At 38.3% G+C, this 27980-nt stretch overlaps 1 protein-coding gene and 1 long non-coding RNA gene across 3 annotated transcripts; one reads left to right on the top strand and one right to left on the bottom strand.

The window, feature by feature from the left end:
• Positions 1-37: 37 nt before the first annotated feature.
• Positions 38-18753, top strand: LOC141514193 (uncharacterized). Of its 2 annotated transcripts, none has more exons than XR_012475965.1 (3): positions 38-574; positions 16126-16227; positions 17928-18753. It is a non-coding gene; the product is annotated as an uncharacterized LOC141514193 (long non-coding RNA). The 2 variants fall into 2 exon arrangements; XR_012475966.1 differs by lacking the exon at positions 38-574 and adding an exon at positions 14627-14694.
• On the bottom strand, positions 12070-27773 carry C2H17orf58 (chromosome 2 C17orf58 homolog). Its single transcript, XM_074224766.1, has 5 exons — positions 27713-27773; positions 20328-20768; positions 18603-18686; positions 17896-18087; positions 12070-16906 (listed from the first exon to the last, which is right to left on the bottom strand). Exons 1-5 carry the CDS (start codon positions 27717-27719, stop codon positions 16716-16718), a joined length of 915 nt encoding a protein of 304 aa, XP_074080867.1. The 5' UTR covers positions 27720-27773; the 3' UTR covers positions 12070-16715.
• Positions 27774-27980: the final 207 nt, after the last annotated feature.

Here is a 27980-nt window from a genome sequence, read left to right as displayed (position 1 = left end):
CAAGATCCCCAACCTACTACTTCCTGAGGGTACCGGCGAGGCTGGAGGGCGGGATGCAGTCTCGTCTGAGCCGGGTCCGCTCTGCTGCCCCGAGGTCACTGACTGCATGGCGGGCCCAGGGCCGGTGGCAGAGTCGGGAAACGGCCCCCGCTGGCTGCCTGCGCCTGCAGGGCCAAGGCGATGCTGGAAGGGGCCTTACAGATGCCCGGCTTCAACCCCACGCTTTCACAGCCGCGAGAGGAAGGAAGGAAGGAGGGAAGGCGGCTTCGAGGGAGGCCGAGCCAGGGCCCGGAAGGACCTGACGCAGCCTGGAGGATCATGGTCCTTGTAGTTCCAGGGCTGTGAGGGCGCAAAAGTACCCCGCCTGCGGCGGCGCTTCTGACCCAGAGGAACTATCGCGAGATCACGCAGCCAACCAATCAGCGGAAAGAGAAACTCATTAAGAGGCGGGGACCAAATTGTCACAGTCATCCCAGTCCGGTGCGTAATGGAAAGTTTCTTTTGTGACCTGGTGACCTGGCTTGTAAGGGAGCTGTCTCTGAGGGGGAAGGTTGTGGGTTCGAATCTCCTCTTAGTAAGTTTCTTATAGCTCTTCCGGGAGGCTTCTTAAAAACGCATCAACTAGATTGAAATAGCATTGCTTATTTGAACGAGTCCAAATTCTTTTTACTTCTTAATTGAAAACGATATTCTTTGCATAAAAATTAGAGTTCTTTCTCAATTTAAAACTCTTTGCATTTAATGTATACTTACAAGTTCAACAAAATGTATTTCTCTTTCCCTTCCCCATTCAAAATCGATTTTGCTTCATAGTGAATGCTTGAGATGAATTGGGGGAAATACAGTTTAAGGAGACATTTAATTTTGCAATTCTGCTCTAGGGTTTTAAATCTTAGAGGTAGGTTTACTCTCCTCCCCCATGTGCCCAGAAAAGGGGAGGTTTGAAGGGTCACCCTTTTATTCAGTGCTCCTTGAGGTAGATTCACTGGCAAGGAAGATCTATTTTTTTTTCCAAGTTTAAAAGTTGTTTCTCATTTTGCTGGGCGTCGAGAACTTTCTTAAGTCAATTCAGGACTAAATGGTTGTGAGAATTTAGTAGATACTTGGAAATTTTTTAAAATTGACATTTACTCTGTGTCACGTATTTTACAATGATCTCATTTGATACTTACAACAACCCTTGAAAAAAGATGCTATTATTTTCACCCCCATTTTACAGAAAAAGACACTGAGGTAAGCAGGATTAAAAGACTTGCTAAGGGTCACACAGACAGTAAGCGTCTGAGAAGCAATTTGAACTCAGGAACGTGAGTCCTCTTGACTGCAAACCCAGCAGACTATCCACTGCACCACTTTGCTACCCAATATCTGCAAGTCCATGTTCTTAAATTTATAAAAAGTGATCAATCACATTGATGCCCTAGAACTGAAGCATTTCTCCTGGGTTGAACGGAAGAACTTAAATGCAAAAGTGTATGTAGGATAGTTTGTGACTCACCTAATTTTAAGTGACATTGAACTTAGGAACATATCTGTGTTTTCAGATAAAAGTATAACTGATGATTTCTCCTATCCTAGGAAATTTCCTCCCACTCCTTTTAAAAATGATATTTTTTAAACTAGATTCCCAGGTGGCTAGGTGGTGTAGTGGATAAAGCATCGGCCCTGGAGTCAGGAGTACCTGGGTTCAAATCTGGTCTCAGACACTTAATAATTACCTAGCTGTGTGGCCTTGGGCAAGCCGCTTAACCCCGTTTGCCTTGCAAAAAAAACCTAAAAAAAATATTCCCTCAGATTTGCTATGTAAAGTTATTGTACAGAAGGTCCTTTCTGAAGGCATATCTTATTATGCTTTGTGGAAGTGATATTCACTCTTAAATTTACATCATGGAATTAAAACATCTGTGGTTAAATTAGACTTGGAAAATTCAATAAAGGTCACAGTGAATTTCTAAGTCAACTTATTCTCACCCTCAGATAATACCTAAAAATGGTCAGTATTGTAATGATTTCCATGTAATGAAAAGGGGGCCTTTTACATTGCCTCACCTTAAGAGACAGTTGGCTATTACAGTACAAAATTTCTCTCCCATTACTTTGGACAAAACAGGTGATTTCACCAGTATGTGAGGCAACTCCTTTTACCAATGCTGATCAATACCTTCCTGCAACCTGGAGACTCATTTAATGTTTACAAATATCATGACATTTGGTAGAATTAGAAAAATTAAAATCCAGAAAGAATCCTTTTCTTTATTTTCTAAGCCAAGGTAAAACAAAAACAAAAGTTGACAACATGTTAATGCACTTGGGGGCCTTGTCAAAGGTATTTGTGTTTTACAGTGAAAACTAAACTTCATTATAAGAGAAAAATACTGTCTTCTATTTTTTAAAGTATATGTTTTAGTAGTAGATGAATATACAGTTAGATCTTTCACAAATTCAATTCGGGAAATGATCATTAAGTGCCTACTTATGTGGAACACTCCACAAAATTTGAAGAAAACAGTCCATCATGTATCTTATAGTCTAATCAGGATACGTACATAGGTAATCATAACACCCAAGTTGATTAGAGTTGCCATACTAAGTGTGGTGCAACAGTCATCACTAATTGGGACAATCAAAGGTTTAACAAAGGCACTTGAACTTTAAAGGATGGATAAATATTTAGTTGTCTAAAAAAGTGAGGGAGCACATGCTTTCAAATTGTAAAAAGTGAACAATCACATCCATTCCCCATAACTAAACATTCTTCCTAAATAAATGCAACACTGACTGCCTAGAATGGTTTATGGCTATCCAAATACAGGGATCAGCATGAGTTAGTCAAAACACTGAGGCAGGAAAAATGTAGAGGGGAAAGAATTGGAAAGATGAGGTGGTGGCAGAATGCAGAATACCCTGAATACAATCAGAGAAGCTGGACTTTATTCGAGCAGTAGAGAACTGCTGAAGAGCTATTGGGTTTTTGATGTGCTTTTTTTAAACACTTGGGTGACTCACATAAGAAAGATGAGTTTGGCAAAGGTGTGAAGGATAGATAGAAGGGAGGAAGAGGAGGTGAAAAGACCTATTAGGATGGCAATAATTCTGGGGATGAATAAAAAAATTGCAATAGAGATGAATGAATAGATCTCCTGGACCTCACTCCCATTCACTCTCCTGATCATTTGAAACTCAAGGTCATCAGATTCTGAAGGGTTTTTTGTTTTGTTTCGTTTTTCTTCTTCTAGATGGGGATAACATTGTCCATAGTTGGTCTAATAGGGTTTTCTTAGCTCTCTGAACTGCTGAGAGAAGCTACATCCATCAAGGTTGATCATTTCACAATGTGGTTGTGAATGTGTACATTGTTCTCTTGGTTCTGCTCCCTTCACTCAGCATCAGATCCTGTAATTCATTCCATGCTTCTCCAGAGTCTAACCATTTATGTTTCTTGTAAAACAATAGCATTCCATAATATTCATGTACCATAACTTGTTCAACCAAATCCCAATTGATGGACATTACCTCGATATCCAATTCTTTGCCACTATAAAAAGAACTGCTATGAGGGATTTTTCCCATTTTTTTATCATTTTTTTCTGGATATAGGCCTAGAATTTGAAATTGCTTGGGTCAAAGGGAATGAACATTTTTTTATTGCTCTCTGGAATGGTTGGATCAGTTTATCTATGCATTAATGTCCCAATCCTCCCATAACCTCTCCTACATTGATCATTTTCCCTTTTTGTCTTCTTAGCCAATCTGATAGCTGTGAGGTGATACCTCATAGTTGTTTTAATTTGCATTTCTCTAATCAATGATGATTTGGAGCAGTTTTTCATATGATTGTATAAAGCTTTAATTTATTCATTTGAAAACTGTTCATATTTTTGACCATTCATCAATTGGTCAATTTATCAATTTATCAATAGCCTTTTAAATTTGATACAATTCTCTCTATATATTTTAGAAATGAAACTTTTATCAGAACCCCCCAGCTGTGAAAATTGTTTCCTAGCTTTCTGTTTTCCTTCGAATATTGGCAGCATTGATTTTATTAGTACAAAAATATTTTAATTTAATATTGTCAAAATTATCCATTTTGCTATTTATGATGGTCATAATTTTCTCCTTTTTCCATAGATCTGACAGGTAGACTATTTCCTGATCTATTAATTTATCTATGGTGTCATGTCACCCTTATGTCTAAATCCTGTATCCATTTTGAACTTATTTTGGTAGAGGGTGTGAGATGTGGAGCTATGCCTAGTTTTTGCCATACTGTTTTTCAGTTTTCACAACAATTTTTGTCAAATAGTGAGTTCTAATTCCAGAAGCTAATGTCTTTGGGTTTGTCAAATAGTAGATTATTACAGACATTTACTATTGTTTCTTATCCTAATCCACTGATCCTTTACTGCACTTCTTAACCAGTACCGGGCAGTTTTGATGACTGCTGCTTTATAGTATAGTTTTAGATCTGGTAGAACTAAACTACCTTCCTTTATATTTTTTCATCAGTTCCCTTGATATTTTGTTGCTCCAGATGAATTTTATTAATATTTTTTCTAACTCAGTAAAATAATTATTTCAGTAGTTTGATTGGATGGCACTGAATAAGTAATTTAATTTGGGTAGAATTGTCATTTTTATTATATTAGTTTTACCTAACCATGAGAAATTAACATTTTTTTCAATTATTTAGATCTGACTTTATTTGGGTGAGAAGTACTTTGTAATTATGTTCAAATTGTTTCTGGGTTTATGTTGTCTGCAATTACTTTAAATGGAATTTCTCTATCTCTTGCTCTTAGGCTTTATGGTTCCTATATAGAAATGCTGATGATTTATTTGGATCTATTTTATATCCTGCTACATTAACATTTTAAAAAATTTCTTTTATGTATTTCTTTCCCTTAATCCTAATTCCTCCTAGAGAAAATGACGAATCTGTAAACATGTTTAATGCAAATGTGTATGTATAATATTCATCTGACTGTTTGCCACTGAGGGGAGGGGGTTGGGAAGGGAGGGTGGAAGGAAATTATGTAACTTAAAAATATTCATATGCATATGGATGAATGTTGAAAAACTTTCATAACATGTATCTGGAAAAATAAAATATCAGTTAAAAAAAAAGAAACTCTCAAGGTCATGTGATCAGTCTACCATCCCTTCATCTAAAACAAAAGAAGATCCATTGAGGCCAGCAAAGAACAGAGGACCCTATTCATAGGGAGAGAGGGAGAGAGGTCCAAGACTTTCTCCCCTTGGAGTATTGCCTCTCACTGGATCCCATTAGTGAAGGAGTAAACTTAAGGGCAGAAGTCCAGCCAAGAGAGAGCCTGGAACCAACAAATGGCTTTTTGAAAGCACCCTAGCAGATTGGAAACAGTTAAAGAATATCTAAACTTTGTAATCCTACAAAATCTATCCAAGGTTCCACTGTCAAAAGTCAACAGGAAACTGCCCCGCTTTTTTGACATGAAGAATTGCATCAGTTGCATCTTCCATATTCTAGTCCCTTGTTACAGAGAGTGAATGATTAATGCTGAAAAGTTCTGAGAATTGGAAAAAAGGGACCTCTCACTTTAGATAACTTCAGTCTCATCTAAATAGGACACTAACATTCTTTAACTCTTGCTTAGAATTTAAAATAATTGGAACATAAACTGATGTATGTATTTTGAAATTTTTGCTACCACACTATCACCCTTACTGCAGAAGTGGAAGGAAGATGGAGAGACCTGAAGACAAGTTTGTATTTTAATTTGGTCATGGTAACCATCAGACAATTCATCACCAGATCACAAATCACCTGACTCCTGAGCTTAGCTATGCTAGTTTTTGGAACGCAATTCAGATCAATTCACTAAACATATATTAAGCATCTAATATCCATCAGATTCTATGCTAAGAGCTGAAGACATAACAGTAAAGGTGGAAGGAGAGGAGGTACCCAAGGGGCATGGTTGAGAAGTAATTCAGAGATGTCATAATAAAATGATGATTTGGAGTTCATAACCCTGTCTCCCATGGAGGCAGAAGTAGTATGAGTAGGGATACCAAGGTTGAAGAGATCTTACAGGATGATGGGATTATCCCACTAATGAGCTTCCTGGAGTATGGAGGAAAGAAGTCAATCCAAATACCACAAATGTGAAAGGAGTGAATAAATGCAACAGGCAAGGACAACAGAGAGACCAGTAAGAGCCTTCTTTATAAATATTACATAAGGAGACAGAGATGAAGGTGGAGATTTGGTAGGGGTAGCAGAGAAGAAACAGATTAGAAGAATTATGGAAAGAACATGGCAAATCTTTGCCTACAGATAGATCAGTGGATTTTTGTTTTCTTTTTTGTTTTTATGGGACCTATCTTATAACCTGGAGGATACATAAAAATGAGGAGGGGAGAAGGAGGATAGAGAGGAGTATGTGGTATTAGAGAGTCAAATCAAGGGCTAGCAATGAAGGAAAGATGACCTCCGTTGCCTCAGAAAGAGGAGAATCTGACAGGGAATAGAAGAGGAGGAAAGATTTAGGAAGGGGGGAGGCTTTACTTTGGTGATAGAAGAGGATTTTATAAATGTCATTTCAGTGGATGCAGCCTAGGGAGTAGAGGTTTGGTGCTTGAAAAATTTACTTGTCCTACATTGGAAGGAGGAAGTAGGTCCTCCTGGGGGCAACTAATTCCTGAGGGAGTGGGTGATCATGGACCCAGGTGATCAGTGGTGGGTTGCATAATCAGGGACATTGGTTGGGCAGTATCCTCCTTTCTGACACCTGCAATAATCTAGGAGTAAGGCACAGTGGGAAAAGGGAATCCATAAAGCAAGCTCTACAAGGCAGTGGCCAGAACCAACTAGGGAAGGCCTAGAATAGGTACCTTGGAAACACTAATTTCATGAGGAAATACAGAGAAAAGAGAGACCAGGTAATTATAGGGATCATGAATCAGGGCAATGAGGGTCTAGAGTGGAGAGAGAAGATGGATAATGAAGAGAGTGGAAAAAATTCTTTTTTTTGGAAAGGGCTTCCCAAAATACTATTTAAAAAAACTAATGAATAGGACACATTGAAGGGAAGGAGAAAGAAACTACTTGAGTATCTGAGAGGACAAAAAAGGACAAGAATTATATAACCAGACAGGAGAGAAGCAATAGAGAGAGAGAAAGGAACTAATAAAAACTCCAGAGAAAGAGGTAACAATTGAGAGAAGGGGCTTGGGGTTGAAGGGAAGAGAACCGTTGAGAATAAGACAAACTTAAAAAAAAAAAGATTAAAATTAACTGAAGGAACATAATACTGTCTACATCAAAGAGGGGAAAAAAATCATAGCTTGTGCTAAAATTCTTGAATTATTCTATGCACAGAAATGAAATGTAAGATGCATGTGCTTCCCACATAAGTTGTGTATGTCCATATATTTTTTGTCATTTAGTCATTTTTTTTTTCTGTAGTGTCCAACTCTTTGTGACTCTTTAGGGTTTTCTTAGCAAAGATATTGGAGTGGCTTGCCATTTTTTTCTCCGGCTTATGGAGATGAGGAAGCTAAGGCAAACAGAGTTAAGTGACTTGTCCAAGAGGTCACATAGCTAGTGTCTGAGGTCTAATCTGAATTTGTGGCTCCCACAATTATCTATACACTGCACCACCTAGCTGCCTGTATGTCCAAATAGGTTATCCAAATTTTTCTCAAAGGGAGACACTGATATATATCTATATACATATATTTCTATATACATGTAAAAATAAAGATTAACTTTATCTAGAATCTTGTATGCCCCTAGCTAAGAGAAGCTTTGATTTCTGGCCTGAAAGGAATAGAAGAACCACTTTTTTCTATTCTCTCAGAGACAAGGTACTGGCTAAAATTATATCTATCTACCTCTCTAAGTACTGCTGGTTTAGGGACTTTTTTGTTATTTTTTCTTTGTTTTCAGGTTGAAAAGCAACAAAACTTCAAAGGGAAGAGCTAACCCCAAACTTATACTTAAATATGTGATTGCTTCCTGCTAAATGCTATCTCTACAAATAAAACAAAACAAAACTTTACCAAAGCAAACAGTAAATTGAAAGTGGAGAAATTACACAAATTTGAACATGTCCCAAAATATATAGAGTGAATGAGCTTTCCCATCAAGAGTGAGATATCTCAGGTCAGTCAAGAGAGAGGCTTCCAGCCTCACTTATGAGGAAATTCCCTGAAATCTCTAGCAAGTTGAGCTGGAAATGGGAATCATGTTGAGGTACCAGCTCCTTTTCCGTGTTTACCATTTAATCAAAGTCTTTTCCTTTTCTTTTCATGATTTCTTCCTGAACAGAGTCTAGAACCAAAGCAGGAAGAAATATCTCATTTCTCCAAACTTCTCCTAATCATCTCTCCCCTTCAAAGACACATAGCTTTATCATTCTTTTCAACAAATTAATGGTTACACATAAGCAACAGATAAAAGAACACCTCAGGCTTGAAACTTGAGTTTTGTAAAAGGGTTCTATGAACCAGGAAACTTAAAAAAAAAAGCTTATTTCTGAGATTTCTCTGATTTATTAATGTCAAAATGAAAGTAGTTCTTTAGAACACCATCAGTAGCATACAGGTTTGCCAATGGTTAAGATATTTTTGTGTTTACATTTTTAAAAATTTAAAAATTTTTCCATGGTAACCAAATTTTGGTAGATGGATTTAATGCTAGTGATTATGAGTTTGTTAAGCTATTTTTTCTTTTTTAATAATATTTTCCTTTTTTTCCCAATTACATGTAAAAACTTGACTTGTTTTCAAATGAGGTTTGTATTCGAATGCTACTCCTTTATTACTTCCTAATTTTGATTTTGTTAGTTAATTCTATTAGTTAATAATTGAAAAACCTCATAGGAAAGTTGGAGGTGATTATTTGGGGGAATTTTTGAGGATTTTTTTAAAGCAAAGGTTAGACTATAGAGAGTTTTCTAAATCTTTTGTCTTTGAACCTTCATTAACAAGACTAGGGTTCAATATTTAGTACTGACCTATATGTACAATATAAAAATTGTCTTGTATGTATAAATAAGTTGTAGCTCATAATTCTATAAATTAAATGAAGCACTAGACCTCCAAAGGAAAGACTTGATTTAAATCAATTCTTAGACACTTTCTAGCTATGGATTCCCAAGCAAGTAATTTAATCTCTTTTGCCTCAGTTTACTCATCTGTAAAATGGGAGAAATATTTCCCAGAGTTATTGTAAGGAGCAAACAAGATAACTGTAAAGCCTTCAGCACATGACCAGCTCACAGAAAGTACTATATAAATTATTATTAATCATCATCATCATCATTATCATCTCCCCACCCCCCATCATCATAGTCATAGACCACAATCATGCTATCTATGCCATACCTTTTCTTTCCATTATTATGGCTTAATTCTTATTCAATTAGTTTCAGAAGCAGTTGTATTCAATGTTTCTAAGTGTCTGGTATTCAAAACTATCCATAAATAGCAGAATTAGGGAAATTACAGCTTGGCCATAGAAATTTAAATGTGAAAGCCTTTTGCAAGCACCATGAACTTCAGACACTCACTAGCTGTGTGATCCCAGGCTAGCTTCTTAACCTCTCTTTGCCTCAGTTCCTGCAACTGGAAACTCAGAATAATGAAAGAATCTATCCTCCAGGCTGAAGTGCTCAATAGGCAATTGCTTTAATTTTTATATATGATGAAGAACAAAAATAGAATGGAGGCAAAGAACAGCCAGTATTTGGGATCATAGGATTTTAAAATTGAAAAAGACTTTTCATTTAAATTTTTATTGTAATTGTGGATTTCAATAATTTTCTAAGCTGCCATCTACTGCTATTCTCTCCTTTCCCTTTTTCATTTATGGTATCCAGGTATTAAATGGAAGAATTGCACATTATTTTCATGATTTCATTTTGTTTGCTATACTTCTTTATTTGCACAAGCAGTTCTCAAAGAGTGGTTTTCTGATTCTAGAATTCCCTTCTTAAGAGGATCTGGAAGTAAAAACTTTTTATGCTAGTTTTTTTTTTTGTTGTTTAGTCTTTTCAGTCTTTGTTGTAATTCTATTTGAAGTTTTCTTGGCAAAGATACTGGAGTGGTTTGCTATTTCTTTCTCCAGCTCATTTTACAGATGAGGAAATTGAGGCAAACAGGATGGCTTGAATTGCCCAGAGTCACACAGTTAATATATCTGAGGCCAGATTTGAAAGCTCACAAAGATGAGTATTTTTGATTCCAAGTCCAGTGCTCTAACCTAGTAACTGTATCACCCTAGTCCCTTAAAGTACTATGATAAATGCTAACTATTATTAGTTTCATTAATATAAAATACCCATTTTTATCTCAATGAGACTATGGAAATACAAAAAAGCTAAAAGAGAGAATGATTTATTTTTAGAGCATGGAGAGACCTTAGAGCTGATCTAAATCCTTCATTTTACAAAGGTGGTAGATGAGACAAAGAGAAGGAAAGTGACCTGTTTTAGTCACACAGCTAATTAGTGGTTGAGCAATGATGAAAACCCAGGTGTCCTTATTGGATAATGGCCAGTTTCTAATTTCCACTGAAATATTCTGCCTGACTCAATTACTTAGTATTTTTAACAGTTATTACCTCATGTAGTTAGTACATTGGGTAGAGTACCAGTACTAGAGTCTAGAAGTCCTGAATTCCAATGTAGCCTCAGATACTTCTTACCTGTGTGACCCTCATCTGTAAAATGAACTAGAGAAGAAAATGGCAAACCGCTCCAGTATCTCTGCCAAGAAAACCTCAAATGAAGTCACAAAGATTTGGGCATGACTGAAACAATTAAACAATACTGTATGTAACTCTTCTTTGAATGTAAATATTGTCTATTGGGTTAATTGACTTGCCTAGAATTTTGTAACTATTAAGTTTCTAAGACTAGATTTAAATTTAGGTCTTCTTGATTCCAGGCCCCATGTTCTATGTATGGAATGTGCCCCATTAATTTTTATGCTAATGCAATGACTTTAATTTCCCATTAATCTTACAGCTATATAACTATGAAGGCCAGATTTTCTTCATATACTTAAAATATCTTGTCAATAGATTGAATATAAAAGCAAATAGAAAAATCCAGCTGTCTTCTAAATGAGACATTAAAGAGATTTGCAAAAATATGTACCAATAATGTCACTTTTCATTATTTATTTTTGAAAATAGTTTTTTTCATTAAAATATTTTATTCCTATGAACATGTATAGATTTATTTTTAATGAATTAATACTTTAAAATTTAATCAATTTTAATTATGAAAATGATAATATCAATCTATATTGCCCATAAACAAAAGCTCTTTGAGGTCTTCAATAATTTTTAAGAAGATCAAAGAATCCTAAGAACAAAAAGTCAGAGAACTGTCTGTTATTTTTAACATCTCAAAATCCCCCCATCCCCAATAGCACAAATCAAGGTATATTAGTTTGTTCATAATTTTCATCATAATGGTAATTCTTCTGTAAATATCTTTTTCCTGATATCTAAAAATTTTATAATCTTTACAAGTATATTTTTAAATCTTTGGGAATTTTATAGGAAAAAAATCATGTATAGCATGAAAATTCTTAATTCAATAGGCTAAAAAAAAATTCTCAATTTTGGGGGGAAAAATATTATCTCAAATAGTACTGGCTGCTTCTCCTCTGATTGATTGACCTTGGTTCAGCATTGGTTTAGAGCTTCTTTGTTCTCCAAAATGAAGGATGCTTACTTGTTCCCTTTCTTCTGTATTCTGCAGGTCTCAAAACAATAAACTGTAGTCTACAGTTTCTTAGAATCCATTCTATGAACCTAATGCAAAATAAGAATCTGATTACCTGAAAAGTTTAAATAAAATTAAAATGCCAAATGTTTTTATTCAGATTCTCCTGATAAGATTTATCCTGAATTTAATTTCAGTGATCACAATTAAATTGTTTTCTTGACTTATTTTGTCCAACAGACAAAGGAAAATAAAATCACCATTTTCTTGTCAAGATCAAATTGTTTCACTATTGTAGCAGAAGTGTTGAAAGAAAGAAAAAGAAAGGAAGAATAAAGTTTAATGGGATAATTTTTTAATTCCATGGAATGTCACATCTGCTTTTCAGTGAAGAAGCTAGTTTAAAGTCACATTGAAAACTTTGATTGTATTTATTTATTGTTGGGGGAGAAAAGACACTTTTAGTTCTGCCTTCATTTGACAGCTAATTTTTTTTTTTAGGTTTTTGCAAGGCAAATGGGGTTAAGTGGCTTGCCCAAGACCACACGATTAGGTAATTATTAAGTGTCTGAGATCGGATTTGAACCCAAGTACTCCTGACTCCAGGGCTTTATCCACTGCGCCACCTAGCTGCCCCCTTTCTTTTTTTTTATAATTTACATTACTAAAATAGTCTTTTGTAAGAGAAAAACATAATCCCCTCCACAAAAAAAAAAAAAAAAACCTCAGGAGAAATAGTGAAAGAAAGAAAAAAAGGTGCTTCAGTCTGTGTTAATTATTTTTTCTTAAAGAAATAAAATCCAGCCTTGCTTACATGTAATCTATTCTGTATCTTATCATGATTCCTGTAGGTAAAAGTACAAGAAACTTCTAGATGTGTTTTCTTTCTATATAAGGAGGTACATAGGTACACATGTGCACACACAAATAAATACACACACATTCAAAAATCTGGATTCAACAATGAATTTATCGTTCAGCTAGATAAAAATTAAACTTGCATAAAGGTTGGGTTAGGTGGTCATGGACTACAGAATGTTGTCTTGAATAAAGCAGAACATTTTATCATTTATTCTATACTGAATTGAAATGAGTAAAATCTATTTGAAGATATCTTGTTTGTAAACATTTGTCAGATTCTAATTTTTTCTTTTTGATTAAAATTCAAAATATGGATGTATATGAAACAAAATAAATGGAGGTAAGTAAGCTCTGGTAGGATGAAAAGGAACTCCAAAAGGGCAATAAAGGATAGAAAAACCTAAATATGACTGTTTTCCCATAGAAGGTGACCATGTCTTTTGTCATTCTCAATTCCTCATCACTTAAAAACAGGTAATGGGATGCTTCATAACTGAATGCTTGCAGTTCATATATTGGGAAGCAGAATATCCCACAGGAATGAAAGACTGTTTACATAAGTCTGGGATAACTTGTTTGTTTTCTTCAGAGAAGAAAAGGTAGAATGAAAGTGAAATCAACTGAAGTTCTCCAGCAAGTTTCTCTTGCTTCTGTGCTTACACTGCATTTTTCTATTCCATATTAATAGCTGTTATGAATTTGCTGTTTGACTTATACAGCCTCACAAAAATATTACTAGATTTTTCTGTAATTCACAGTGGCTTTGACCTTCTAAGATCTGGAGTTTGCCTGATAATTTTTAAAAAGCTTTCCCCTAAGTTTAAAATCATTTCCACCACTACCAGCCCCTTTATAGATGTGCAAGACCCTTTCCAGTTCTTAGCTCCCTAAAACTAAGTGTAAGATACAGCTATGGATCACAGTTCTTTCTTATTATAGATTCTGGTGTGCAGATTATTCTGGGGTTCATTTTATCTAATCATTATTAGACCATTCATTTTTCTGTTTGTTTATATAGATGTTGTCACTTAAACTAAAGAAAAGGGTTCCTAAAATAAAAGTTGTTGCATTAAGGTCATCTTGACAAACTTTTAAAATGCTTCATATTGTATTCATTTGATGATGCAGAACCCTACCTTTTTTTTTTTAGGTTTTTTGCAAGGCAATGGGGTTAGGTGACTTGCCCAAGTCCACACAGCTAGGTGATTATTAAGTGTCTGAAGCTACATTAGAGCTCAGGTACTCCTGACTCCAGGGCCAATGCTCTATCCACTGTGCCACCTAGCTGCCTCAAAACCCTACATTTTTAATATTATGAAACTAAATTGCATCTCATCACAATATTTCTGTAATATTTATTCATATAGATAAATATGTATATAGACTTAATCATTTTAAATTTATTATAGAAAGAACTTTCCAACCAGTAAGCAATAAATTGCCATGCTTTTTCAAATTGTGGCAAACTCTAAAGAATAATTTTTTGTAATAGGACATTTTATCCTAGACCTTGGATAAATTACTTCATGTATCTCTGGGGTTTACTTGGTTCCTTTTCTATGAAAAGAGGAACTGGATTAGTCAGCCTCTAAGGTCTGATGCAACCCTAATTCTCTGGTCCTAGCACAGGCACACCTGTGAGAGATAGTGTTGAGAACCCTTGTTGTTGTTCAGTGCTCAGTCATATAAGCCTCTTCATGACCTGTGGATTCTAGCCCTCTAGTATCTAGGACCGGCTATCCTCCATTCATGTTCATTGTTTCTGTAATACTATCTAGTCATTCTTTAAACTTCAAATATCTAAAACCAGAGAGAGATCTGGAATGAGTTGTACAAGCTACCACTTGCTCCAGTTGCCATTCTAGTAATCAGAAATGAAGCTTTTCCTATCAAAAGGGGCAAGATGAGAAGTCATCTTGGTACCAGTTCAATATGCTAGAATAGTCTGGCTGGAATATATAGTGTTTGGAAGAGATAATATGAAATTATTCTGGAACAGTGTGATGCATGTACAAAAAATATTCATAGCAGTTCTTTTTGTAGAGGCAAAGAATTGGAAATTGAGGAGATGCCCATCAATTGGGGAATGGCCGAACAAATTGTGATATATGTATGTAATGGAATACTATTTTTCTTTTTTTTAATAATTTTTTTAAATTAAAGATATTATTTGAGTTTTACAATTTCCCCCCAATCTTAATCCCCCCCCCCATGGAAAGCAATCTGTCAAGTCTTTACTTTGTTTCCATGTTGTACATTGATCCAAACTGAGGGAACACTATTTTTCTATAAGAGATCACAAAGGACAGGATTTCAGAAAAGACTTACATGAATTGATGCTGAGTGAAATGAGCAGAACCACAAGAACATCATACACACTAACAACAACATGGGATGATGATCAACCATGATGGACTTGTTCACTTAAGTAGTACAATAATCAAAAGACAATTTTAAAAGAATTGTGATGGAAAAGATCATCCATATCCAGAGGAGGAACTGTGGAGTTTAAATGAAGAACAAAACTTTTTATCTTCAATTTTTAAAAGTTGTCTTATGTATTATGTAATTTTTTCTCTAATGTTTTCTTTCTTTTTGTTGAATCTGATTCTTCTCTCACAACATGATCAATATGGATTTATGTTTAGCATTGTTATAAATGAAGAGCCTATATCAGATTGCTTTCTGTCAGGGGAAGTGGGAGGGAAGGGAAGGAGGGGAAAAATGTAAAACTCAAAACCTTGCTAAAAAAAGGTTTGTAAAAGCTACTGTTACATGTAGTTGGAAAAGCAAATTAAATATTGGGGAAAAAGGAATAATGTTATAAAGGATTTTTAAAAATTCAATAAATAAATGCTTATTGAATAGAAAAGCATTTGAAACTTTAAAAATTCATGCAACTGGGCTATCATTTGTGAATATTCTTTCCAGAACTATTGGAGTGATTGAAAAAAAAAGGTGAATGCAGAGAGTATGAAAAAAAATGTGACAACTAGACAAGATAAACTATTTCACCATCATAAACATGATACTATGTCTTTATTTAAAATTACATCTAATAAACTAATTCATTTTACCACTTTTGGAAAGCCAGTTTGGCACAGATATAAATTATCAAAAGCAGCCAAGTATGAAAATAAAGCTGGTATGTTTGTCTTATCAAAAATGCTCAGGTGGATAAAATTTTGTTTTTAAAGAAAATTCTTCACTAATCTCAAAAAAAAAAAGAGTTTAAAAACTTATCCTGAGCACTGATTTCTTTGTACTTCTATCCTCAGAACCTAGAACATTTCCTGGAACATAGCAGACCATTAAGAAATATTTGACAGCTTGATTTTAAGATCTATAAAATCTCAAAAATGTTTTATATTTATATTTCTTCAGGTGAGTATGTTCATTACTAGAGAGGCAGGATCTAGAGTGGTTATAGGATCTGCCTAGGAGTCAGGAAGAGCTAGGATCTAGTCCTGCTTTTGAAAATACAGTCTTTGTAACTAAGAGTAAGTATTTTAACCTCTCAATGGCCCCGAAAACTCTTTAGGACTATAGAACTGCCCATCAATCAAGACTGGAAGAAATTTCACCACACTGGGAGCTTCCTATACAGATGAAAACATGGGGGAGAGCCCATTCTCCAAAAAAGGTATTGTTAAGTAATGTTAATGATTTAAATAAGTTATACCACAAAATAGATTAAGTTTTTTGAGTTCAGTAAAAAGAAAATATTTTCTGTGAATTATTTTTCCTACGCAATCATAACATTTAAAGCAGCAAAACACATAGTAAAAATAATTAAACCTAAAGAATAATGTGAGTATGAAGCAGTAACCCATGAACCAACAGACCAGTTATCATAGATCAGTAATTCACTGCCTTGTACTGTATCTGGAATATCTGCAGTTGAACTTTAAAAAAATTGGAAGCATTTAATATATTCAGAAACAACAAGATCCTCAGCAGTAGCAGTGCTGGAAGGAATTTTTGATGGGCTCATAAGGGCTGAGCTCGAGAGTTCCCAAGGAAGCCCTGGGGGCCCAGTCTAATGAAAGGCTAGGCTGAATGAAGGCAGATGCCTTGCAAGTCATTGATTTCTAACAGAGCCAAGGCCTCTGAAAAGCTTTGGAAGGGGCTTCAGATACACTTGGTATGAGCTGCTCTTTGGATTTTCTCATCCCTTTTGCGGTTAAATCTTTTCACATAACTGCTGCTGCTCCTGAGCAATCCATCTCCAGGCCTTAGGCGCCCTTGTAACACCTGCAACAAAGCTGTGGAAAGTTGCCTTCTCTTGTGGTAGATGTGACCCATTACTATATACCTGCTGCCTGAAAAAGAACCAGAATATAAAAGTTAAGCCAGATGTCAGCCCAGTGAAAGATGGTAGAAAGAGAAGGGAATAATATTGTAAAAGAAACTTATAATGTGATGCCTGGTTTTATTATATCAGGAGGGATTCTCCAGTCTATGAAGACCTCAAAAGGAAAAGATCAGCTTAAAACTCAATTCTGAACCTAATACATTTTTTCTTTTGCTAACAATGATGTCTCTTCATCTGTGGATTTACCAGCTTCGAAAAAAGAAATGGGCTTGAAATGAAACATACTTTCAAGTATATTACATTTTATGAAGAAAACTGCCCATTTTTTAGTAACCAAAAAGAAGGAAGAAAACATGAAGTTGTTAATAGCTTTCAAATTCAACTCTTGCCAACTTTGAAGCTATGCAACCATTGGCAAGTTAGTGAGTCACTTTGTAGCAACCCTGTAAATTCTATATGAGGGTTTAGGTGAAGGGAGTTCCTCCCTCAAACATGTGCTCTCAGAACTTCTGAAGAGTCTCTCTTTCTGGGGCAGCTAGGTGTGCGGTGTAGTGGATAGAGCACCGGCCCTGGAGTCAGGAGTACCTGGGTTCAAATCTGGTCTCAGACACTTAATAATTACCTAGCTGTGTGACCTTGGGCAAGCCTCTTAACCCCATTTGCCTTGCAAAAACTAAAAAAAAAAAAAAGAAGTCTCCCTTTCAGAATATTAAAACCTGGATGTGAAGCTAGACACCTAGTGGCTCAGAACACAGGGCCTGGAGTCATGAAAACTAATTTTCATGAGTTCATATCTGACCTCAGACACTTACTAGCTGTATTACTGTGAGCAAGTCACTTATCCTGTTTGTCTCAATTCCCCATCTATAAAATGAGTTGGAAAAGGAGTTAGCAAAGGACTCGTGTTTTGCTAAGAAAATCTCAAAAGGGGTCATGGAAGAGTTGGGCATGACTCAAGTAAGGTACACAAGATGAACTTTAGGGGTGCCTCATTACCAAATTTGAAATCTGCATATGGTTTATTGCAGCTGGAGGAATCCAGTACAAGCACATGAACTCGGAAGAAGAAGCCATCTGGAGTGACATAGAGACGGTTTGTTTTGTACAGCCCATGACTGTTGACCAGCAGAGAGACCAGTCGGATGCCTTCTCCAAGCACTTCTACATCATGAACGATTCCATTCACTGCTATTTTTCAAGATTTAAAAAAAAAAAAGGTTGAAAGGTGGGGAGGGGAAAGAACAAAACTGATTTCTTCTTTTTAGTCCCAGATTTTGCAATGGCCTCAAGTCGGCCTAAGCTATCTGATAGTTGCATCCCTTCTCCCCTTGGTTCTGCTGGAAGACTGGCCCATCTTGAGCTATCTTCATTTTCCCATTCTCAGAGGAGCATGGGGCTGAATTTGAAGTCAGGAAGACTCAAACTTGAATCCCTCCTCTAACACTGGCTAATTAGTTCTGTGACCCTGACACTCCGCTTCCCCAAGGCTCAGTTTTCTACCTCTATAAAAGAAAATGCTGCCTCCACAGTTTGTACACTTCAAAGCTTGATGTAAATGCCAATTAATATCATGCTTAAAAGATAATACTAGTTATACATTAGTCTTCTACTAAGTGCCAGCTTAGCAGGGCCCTTGCACTCCAATCTGAGATATTGAATACACTAAAGGATGAACAGGATTTGAATGGGAATAACTATGTTACCAAATTCACTCATGCAGTAGAATTCTTTTTCATCCATATCCCATTTGCACTCAGTCTCACAGGTGTTCTCCATGTGGTCAGTATCTAAAAGGAAAGAAGAGAAAGACTATAAAAACACAGGCATCTGAGTAGTGAAGAAACTATATGAAATATGGGACCTTAGATAACCCAAAGTTCAAATCCCACTCCAGGCATTACATTTGCTGTGTATTGGGGTCTTAACCTTAAGTCATTTATCAATACCATCTTCCTCAGGAGATTCTTGTGATGTAGAGATAATACATAGAAAACAATGAACAAAACTTATGATAAATATTTTTACTTATCATTCTATTTCTAAAACTGCCATTCTGTTTACATTTTATTCTGAAAAGTTACCATTTGGGTCATAATTAAATTTAAGAGAATATCTCCAAAACCATAGAAGAACAACTGGGAGTTCTCTACAATACTGAAAAGAAGGGTTTTCAAGCATCTGTAGGCTCATAGATGGTACTGATAATTCAGTAGTGTTTAGAAGAAAAGATGAGTTTATAGATCAGTTCTTTGATAGTAGATAAGCCTGGAAAAAAATAATCCTTATAGATTAGAGAAGAGTAGCAAGGTATACAAAACAACTAAGGACTGGAAATGAAACAAAATTTGCCATTTACTAGCTATATGGAGCTTGAAGTTAACCTAAAAAGTGAATGGAACCCAAAAGCCCATTAGATCCATTCCCCTTCTCTTCTAAAACGAAGCTTGGAGATGAAAAATGACTTGACCAAGAGCACACAGCAAGTTGATGAAAGAACCAGGACTGGAATCCAGGTCTACTGATTCTTTTGGTTTGGAGGGCTTTCCACTAGACTCTTACTTTCTGATTCTTTTCCCCTCATCTATGAGGAGGAGGTAATATTTGCAGAACTTCATAGGATTGTGAGGAGGGTTATTGGAAATGAGATAGAAATGGTGGAGGTGCTATCAAGCAAAAGCAACATTTAGCTTTTGTCTATCATGTACCAGGCCCATTCCAGGCCACCATAGGCCTTGAGGGTACAGAGAAAAAAGTATGATTTCTACCCTCACAAAGTAATTACTTTTACTACCTTGGGTGACCCAGACAGAAAAATAGGTGGTTTCCAAGAGGAGAAGAGATCTGAAGGATGAAAGGATACTAGGGAAGTGTAGGCTGGAGAGGGGAAGACTCGGAGCACTTTCTTCGACTATTTGAAGGGTTATTAGCTGGAAGAGGGTTTATCTCTTTCCTCTTGGCTGGGAATTGCAGAACTAGGAGGAGGGGGTGGAAACCTGCCGAGAGGCGGATTTAGGGCTTGCTTTAAGGAAAACAAAAACAAAAAAACCTTTTAACAAAGAGTTGTCCAAAAGTCGAATAGGATGCCTCGGGAACCAGTGTGCTCCCTTCCAAGCCTAGCAGTGACTACTAAAGACATGTATGGGTCTTTTTTTTAGAAAGATTTTATTTTGAGTTTTACAACCCGCTCCCCCCCAATTCTTGCTTCCCTCCCCCCACCCCCACAGGAGGCATTGTGTTGAAGACCGCTATGTTTTAAAGGGTAGTTTCTAGTTCAAGTCGGGTGGGTCGGGATCATCCCAAGTCTCTCCCTTCTGAGGCTGTGGGAGCCTGACGGGGGGAGCTTTTGCTTGGATTTTAACCCGCCCCCCGCGCCCCCCAAACCGCTCCTGCACTTTTTTGCTCCCGGTGCCGCGGGCAGCGTGGCTCACCTCCGCGGGGCGGGCGAAGGCGCAGCGGCTGCTGGCTGAGCCCGGGAGTCCTGGAGCGGTTGCCTGGGGGCGCTTCCTCCTGGTCCGGGCTGGGGCGTCCAGGAGAGTTGAGGCTTCCTTCCAGGGCCCGACACTGGTCCCCCACCCACGCGGGCGCAGGGCCAGGCTGCGGAGGCCCTTGAGCCCGCGGGGACGAGAGCACGGGCCAAGTCCCCCGGCCGGACAGGCGCCGCTTGTTGACACTGTTGTCCAGTGGCGCGGCCGCCCCGCGAGGCGGCCACGGGCCTCCCAGTTCCAAGGCTCCGTCCTTGCGAGCGCCAGTGCTGTTCTCCATCCGGGGCCGGGGTCTGGCCTTCCTCCACTTGTCCCTCCAGGTCCCAGGAGCGCGGACTCCCAGTGTCCCCTGAGCCCAGGTCTTCTCTATTGGGTATGAGAGCGAATCTGCAGAGAAGGAATCAAGAGACGGCTGGAGGAGCAAGAAGCGAGGACCAAGGGGATCACTGCAGAAAAGAGAACTTGAAACCGTGGTGGAGAGAGAATTTAGGGACCAAGAGACTTGGAGAAACCTCCCCAACTTGAAAGCATTCTGGAGGAGAGAACCTCGAGACTGTGGAGAAAGAGGGGACTAAGAAAACAGAGATAGTGATGGAGAAAGAACAGAGATGGTGTTGGTGAAGAGATCACCAAGAATCAAGACTGTGCTGGAAAACTGAGAACACAGGGTGGGTCTGTGCTGGAGAAACCAGGCAATGGAACTGGCAGGAGAAGAGATCATTGCTAACAGAGGTTCTGCGCTGGAGCAAGATCTCTGCAGGGAGATGGCTGCTGGGAAGGGGAGTCTCTGCAGTGAGAGGAGAAAACAATCATTGCTAGGAAAAAAAGAACATGGTTATTGCGGGGCAAGGAAAGAACTGAGTATATACTAGAGAAGAAAGGAGGAGGGAGGGAGAGGAAAGAACAGAGAATCTCTCCTGAAGAAGAGTGAAAACTGAAACTCTGTTGTGGAGAAGAGAGAAAACCAAGGATCTGTGCTGAAGAAATGAAAGAATCTGCCCCCCCCCCAAGAAAAGAAATAGAGGGTCTCTTCAGGGAGAGGGGAGAACAGAGTATTTACTGGAGAAGAGAGGGGGTCTCTTTAAGAGGAGAAACAAGAGTATTGCTGGAGAAGGAAAGAGAATCTAGAACAGAGTGTATTGGAAAAGAAAAAGAAGAGGTTTTTCTGAAGGGAAAAGGGAACAACAGAGAATCTGCAGAAAGTAAAGACCAAAGATCTCTTCAAAGAGAAAGTGAATCTGAAAGTTAGTTCAAGATAATAGGGAAAAGTGAGAATAGAGAATTTGGACTGTGTAGGGATGAGAACATAGAGGAGTCAGTTCAGGGAGAGGATAGAAGAGAATCTAGTCTGGGGGCGGGGGGAGACATGAGAACTGTCCTGGAGGACAGATAGAATAAAATGTAAGCAAAGAAAGAAGACATCAAAGAAGCAGATGATTTCTGAAGGGAGAGGAGAGAATAGAGAATCTGCAGATCAGATGGCAGAACAGAGAATTGGCTGTAGAAAATGGAGAATGGATGAAGAAGATAAAGATCATTGAGTCTGCAGGGAAAGGAAAAATTGCTGAAAAAAAAGGGGGAATAGAGACAAGAAAACAAATCAGAGAGGAACAAACATCTGGTCTCTTCAAGAAGAGGAGAGAATAGTCTGTGCTGGAGCAGACAGAGGACCAAGAGTTTGTGTGGAGAAAGAGGAAAGGACAGAGTCTACTAAATAAGATGGAGATTTGAAAGTCTTTGAGACAAGGAAGGGAAGAATAGGGGTTTGTGTCAACTATAAACCTTTATGAATATCTACCCTGTGCCAGGCACTGTGCTAAAGCTGAGGGGTAAAAAAAAAAAAAAGAGGCAAAAAACAGTGTAGTTCTTGTCCTCAAGGAGCTTCTAATTGAGACTTGACAGAGCTCTCAGCTCTGGGCAGTTTCTCTGGCTTTTCCTCAAGTCTTGGAACTCCTACTATTTAACTCTTTGACTTTCTTTTAAATCCCACCCTCAACAGAAAGTGTTCCCCAGCCCCTTGCCTCTATATTTCTTATTATCTTAAATAAAGCTCACTTGGTAAATATTGTTTGCATGATGTTTGGCCTATTGGACTGTGAGCTCCTTGAGGATAGAGACTAGCTTATATCTCTTTTTATCTCCCCAACACTTAGTACAATGTGAGACATGGAACAAGTGCTTAATAAATGAAGAGACAGAGACAGAGACAGAAACAGAGACACACAGAGAAACAGAAACAGAGAAACACATCGAGAAAAAGACAGACAGAGACAAGACACAGAGATACAGTTTCAGACAGAATCAGAGAAAGACAAAGAGAAAAAAAGACTGAGACAGAGATAGAGACAGGGAGAGACAGAAACACAAAGAGACAGAGAAAAAAATAGAATCTGTGGAGAGAGGAGAGAATTATTCTAATTGTTTTAGAGAGAGAGGCAGGAATGGATAATAATGGACTGGGAAAGGGGGGAAACAGCCTGTTTTGGAGAAGACAGGATACTCTGTGTATGGAGAAGGAAAAGAACCCAAAATCTGTTCTAAAGAAATGATGAGTCTATCCAGGAAAAGGCAGAGACCCAAGTGTCTACTCGAAAGGAAAGAAGTGCCAGAGGAGAGACGAGTCAAGTGTCTGGAGGGAGAAGACAGAATGAGAGTTCTGTGAGGGAGGAGATTGTCAGTCAACTCAATCTCTACTGGAGAAAAGATAGAGTCAGGTCTTTGGGGAAGAAAAGAGAGATCTAAGGTTCTGGTTGGGAAGAGAATAGAGAATCAAGTATCTCTGTCCAGAGAAATAGAAGCGTTAAATGTGCATGAGAGGCTATGGAGGAAGAAATAGGGGCTTGGTCATCTTATTAGTCAAGAAATAAGGTCACTGAGAACCTTCCACAAACTGACACCATCCTACCCTAGGTTGACCATACAATCTTATCCCATTTACCTGAGAGACTAGGCTGACCTAATAGGCATAAGACCTGATTTCTCAACCTCACAAACCAACCCACTGCCCCAAAACATACTGCACTCCCCCTTCTGTACTTTATGTGGGATACTCTGTGAAGAGGTAGATCTGGTTGTTAACAAGTGGGTGTCAAAGAGTCAGAAGGCTGGGATGTTAGAAGTCCTATCTCTGAGGCTTACTGACTGTGTGACTGTGACTTTCCTTCTTATTCAAATGAAGGGATTGGACTAGGTGACCTTTAAGATCCCTTCTGGCTCTAGTTCTATAAACCAAATGCCTGCATTTTTCTCCCTTCACTTTTTAATCTATTCAATAGTATATGCTGATTAAAAACAAAAGTAAAAGAGACATTTTCCATTAAACCTTTTCTGATATCCCCTTTCCTCAGTACATACAAGACAAGAGTGACATTTTCTCTCTCAAACCTCAAATGATATTTGTTGTTCCTCCTTTATCACCCCACCTTCCTATAGAATATAAGCTCCTCAAGGATAGGGGCTTAATTGTTTTTGTCCTTGAATTTCCCATTTCAATTAATAAGTATAAGTCAATTGATTCAATCCTCTAATAGAGTTATCATGTAGTTATTGTGTATATGTTCTGATTCCTGACATATATCTGTCTGGTTCACAGATGTCATTCCTAGAATGCAAGTTTCATGAAGGCAGAGAGCTTGTCTTGCCTAACAGGTGTATCTTCTTTAGTGCTTAATAAATTTTGTTGAAACATTGGATGAAACTTTACAGTTTGTCTTAAGCAGGAGCATTGGGTTACTCTAGACTTCCATCACTGAGAATGACTTTTCTGTACCTTTTGATTAAAAATCTCACTGCTTTGGACTCCTCCTTTTAGACATCTACAATATCTAGACATGTTGACAGTTTGTCCAGAATGTTCAAAGAATAAATGTCAAGGGTTGGGGGCGGGGAATAGTGTTTTACTGCTAGAGAGGCAGCAAACTAATTGTTTAAACATCCCTGACAACAGAGCTATTTGGTTTTCCCATCCCTGTTGACAAGGTCATCTTGGACCTCACAGTGCCCCCATGCCCCTTGAGCAGTGCCCAAGGACATTTAGTGGGATTTTATATCTCTATTTTATATCTACAAACTATATACTCAGGAAAGACCATAAATCTTATCTGGGCTATCCTGAGACCCTCCTCTCCCTTTTCTTTTCTCTCTTTAGTGATTGAAAAAAGGCCTCCAATGATGTGAAACAAAAACTGATGGTTTTTTACCAAACCTCGTAAATGAGTTGGTGAGCAGACAACAGAGCAATTCTGAAGTTGCTCACCTTTATCCATCTTGACCATACAATCTCATCCCATTTACCTGAGAGACAAAGCTGACCTAACAGGCATAAGACCTAATTTCTCTCTTTTTTTTTTCATCTTTTTCTCTCTCTCTCTCTCTTTCTTCTTTCCTTTTCTTTCTTTTCCCTCCCTTCCTTTACTTTTTGGGGCCTTTTTTAAATTTTACTTTTTGCATTCTTATGCCTTTAGTTTGAAGTGTTAGGTGCCACAGAGCCCTTTGCAGATTTCCCTTTGCAATCATCATCATTTCTTTAAAATCATGTTTCAAAAAAAAATTTTAAAAATCATCTTTCTAAAGGAATAATAATAGTTATAGTTCCTATTTTCCAAAAGGGTCACTTTTGACTCAGTATGTTAAATATTGTGCCCAGTTCAGCTGAATAAAACCTTGGTCTGTATCCAATTCCTTACTATCAGCTATCACCATCTGTTGTCATGGGAAAGATTGATATTTGGGTTAAACGCCCCTGAACTCATTCAATTTCCATGTGGAAAAATAATCTAAATTGCACTGTGCTGTTACAGAAGCTATTTTTCCAGGAGACAGCAAATCAAAGGAAACATCCAAAGGAAAACAAAAACACCTCCCCCATCCTCCCCCCCCCGCCCCCCAGACTGCCTCTGTCTGCCTTTATTGCCTCCATCCCATATTTTCATCTCATCCATGAAATGTGATTTTAAGGAGAGATGGACCCATCTCTTTGTGCCTCGGGTCTTCTGTAAGACCAAGGGAAAGAGTCAAGATGTTTCTGGATCTCTCCTGATTCTGCTCCCCTCCCATCGCACTTAACCCCTGCTCCTGCCTTCTGCAGACTTTCAGAGGTCCACTTTCCCAGCTTCAGCCTGCAACCACAGACATCTCTCAGGAGGCTTCCCTGAAGGCTCAGGTGGAGCATCATCCCTTCTCCAGGCACACAAAGTCCTCCCCCCATCCCCCTCCCCAGCACCAAAGTCAGAGCCTGGGAGCTTAGTCCAGAACTTGCGGACAGCTCCCGCAGGGCCACCAAGAGCCGCCTGGAATGCCAGACCTGCGTTTGCATTCTGTGCGCCTACTCTGGGCAAAGGTCCTGAGAGGCAGGCGCTCAGCAACCCTTTTTGATCCACCAGGCTGCCCGGCTGGCTCTGCTGATGGAGCAGCTACTTAATATGCAGGCTTTCCTCTGGCTCTTTCCACTGTTCTCTCTTCAGATCATGGTAGTGGCAAGCCTAGAGTGAGCATCTCTCTCTCTCTTAAGAGGCTGCCAGGGGAAAACACACTTGGATGCAGGCTGGGCTTAATTCTCAGGGGAACAAGCCTGAAGGGAGCCTGACCTTCCTTCACCACCTCCTAACTCCTTGCTTCTCTCTCCCTCTGTCTGGTTTTTCACCCTTCTTACCTTTTCTCTCTGTCACTGAGGTTTCTGAGGATGATCCAATGAGCAGACAGAGAAGCCAGAAAGCTTTCTCTGATGGCATTGTGAAGACCACTTTGGCAGGCTCTAAAGCTGAGCTTTCAGCCTTTGCTTTCCTCCCTCAATTCTCCACCCCCATTCATGCTAATGAGGGGCAGCCTTTGGGGAAACTGGGAATCACTCACTGAACCGACCACTGGAACGAGAGCAAACTGCAAAGTGACCCCTCTACCTACCCTTTCTCCCCTAAATTATGGGGATGGGATCACCTAGTTTCCTCCATCATTTTCAGTTAGAAGGATCAGATCCTGACCAAGCTCTGGAGGAAAGGGGAAATGAGCTGGTTCTTTTCTCAGCATCTGGGGCAACTGGTCCCTAAACCTCAGTGTCATACATTGATCCTCCTTTAACATCGTTCCCACTATCAGACAGACAGATACACTTGAGCCAGAAAAGGACACATGCAGGGCCTGGGCAAACATTTAAGCTCTCTGGATTCTAGAAATTCAATGGTTTCCACCCTTTTGGGAGTATAAGAATTCATAGATGTTGTCTTTTATTAAACCTCACACTTCTTTGATCTGGTTCATGGAACTAGAGGATATCTCTCAGTACGAGAAAGTTCCACTAAATTCTGTGCTGCCCAGTCTCTTGGGGCCTCTTATTCCAGGATCAGAGATGTGGAGCTGGAAAAGACTGAATCTAAATTTTCATTTTACAGATGAGAGAACAGATGCAAAGAGGTTAAGTGACATGCTGAGGTACTATGGGAGAATTCACTGTTGATGGTCACCTTTTATCAGATGTTGACATATTAGACAAAACCCAGATGTCATTACCAAAAAGATGAGAGATGTGTCAAATTGAAAATGAAAGATGAAAAGAGGTGAGCCTATCCCCATTATTTAGGGCAGAAAGGGTAGGCAGAGGGGTCACTTTGCAGTTTGCTCTCATTCTAGTGGTGGATTCAGTGAGTGATTCCCAGTTTCCCCAAAGGCTGCCCCCATTATCTCTCATTTTTATTAACTTCTATTAACCTTCTCATGCTGGATCAACTAATGAATGAATGAGAAAACATTTATTAAATTCTCTCTCTCAAACAATGTGCTAAGCACCGTAGATAGAAATACAAAATGAAGACATTCCTGGCTCCTGAGAAATTTACATCATTCTAATACAAGGAGATGAAATATACATAAGGAAATGATGGCCAGTGTGACATTGAGGTTTAGGGCCACATTGCCCCAGATGCTGTTTTGGTTTGGAGAGTTACAGGGATGGTAAGTGGAACTTATAGTAGTGATGACAATATTGGCTTGATTGATTCCAGAACTGGAAAGTAGAAAAGGTTGGGGGTTGGGGAGGCAGGGGAAGGGAGGACTTAACAAGTCATCTGGGGGGGGGGGGGGAGAACAGAGAGAGGATAGATAAAGTATAGCATGGCTGGGACCTGAGTAATGTGGTAAGTTAATCAAGGTACCCACCAATTAGTAAAGCAACCCTGCAGGATTTCTAGAACTGAAAGGGCTATGTCATCCATCAGGACATAGTTTCTAGTCCAGATGTCAGAGAAGATGGCCTGACTTGAATACTAGAAAAGGAGAGATAGACATGTTATTTTCTTTTTTAAAATTAATTTTATTGCTATCTTTTGTTTTCACATTACCTTCCATTCCTCTATTCCTCTTTCTTCTCCCTCCTCAGTTTTTTTCTCTTAACAAAGACTTCTTTAAAAAGAAGAGGAAAAAGTAGAAAAGCCAATTAACACATTTAAAAAAAAAAACCTGACATTACACACAATGTTTTTACACTGGAAGACCCTGCACCTCTGCAAAAGAGCACAAGTAGGTGTCCTCTTAAGTCCTTTGGACTTTATATTTTGAAATATTTCATTTTCACACAGGAGAAGGAGACTTTTCCCTCTGTTCCTATTG

This window comes from Macrotis lagotis, chromosome 2 (assembly GCF_037893015.1).
Source record: "Macrotis lagotis isolate mMagLag1 chromosome 2, bilby.v1.9.chrom.fasta, whole genome shotgun sequence".
Taxonomy (NCBI): Eukaryota; Metazoa; Chordata; class Mammalia; order Peramelemorphia; family Peramelidae; genus Macrotis; species Macrotis lagotis.
The sequence above is the reverse complement of the archived record's forward strand: the minus strand, read 5'-3'. Positions and strand labels throughout refer to the sequence as shown.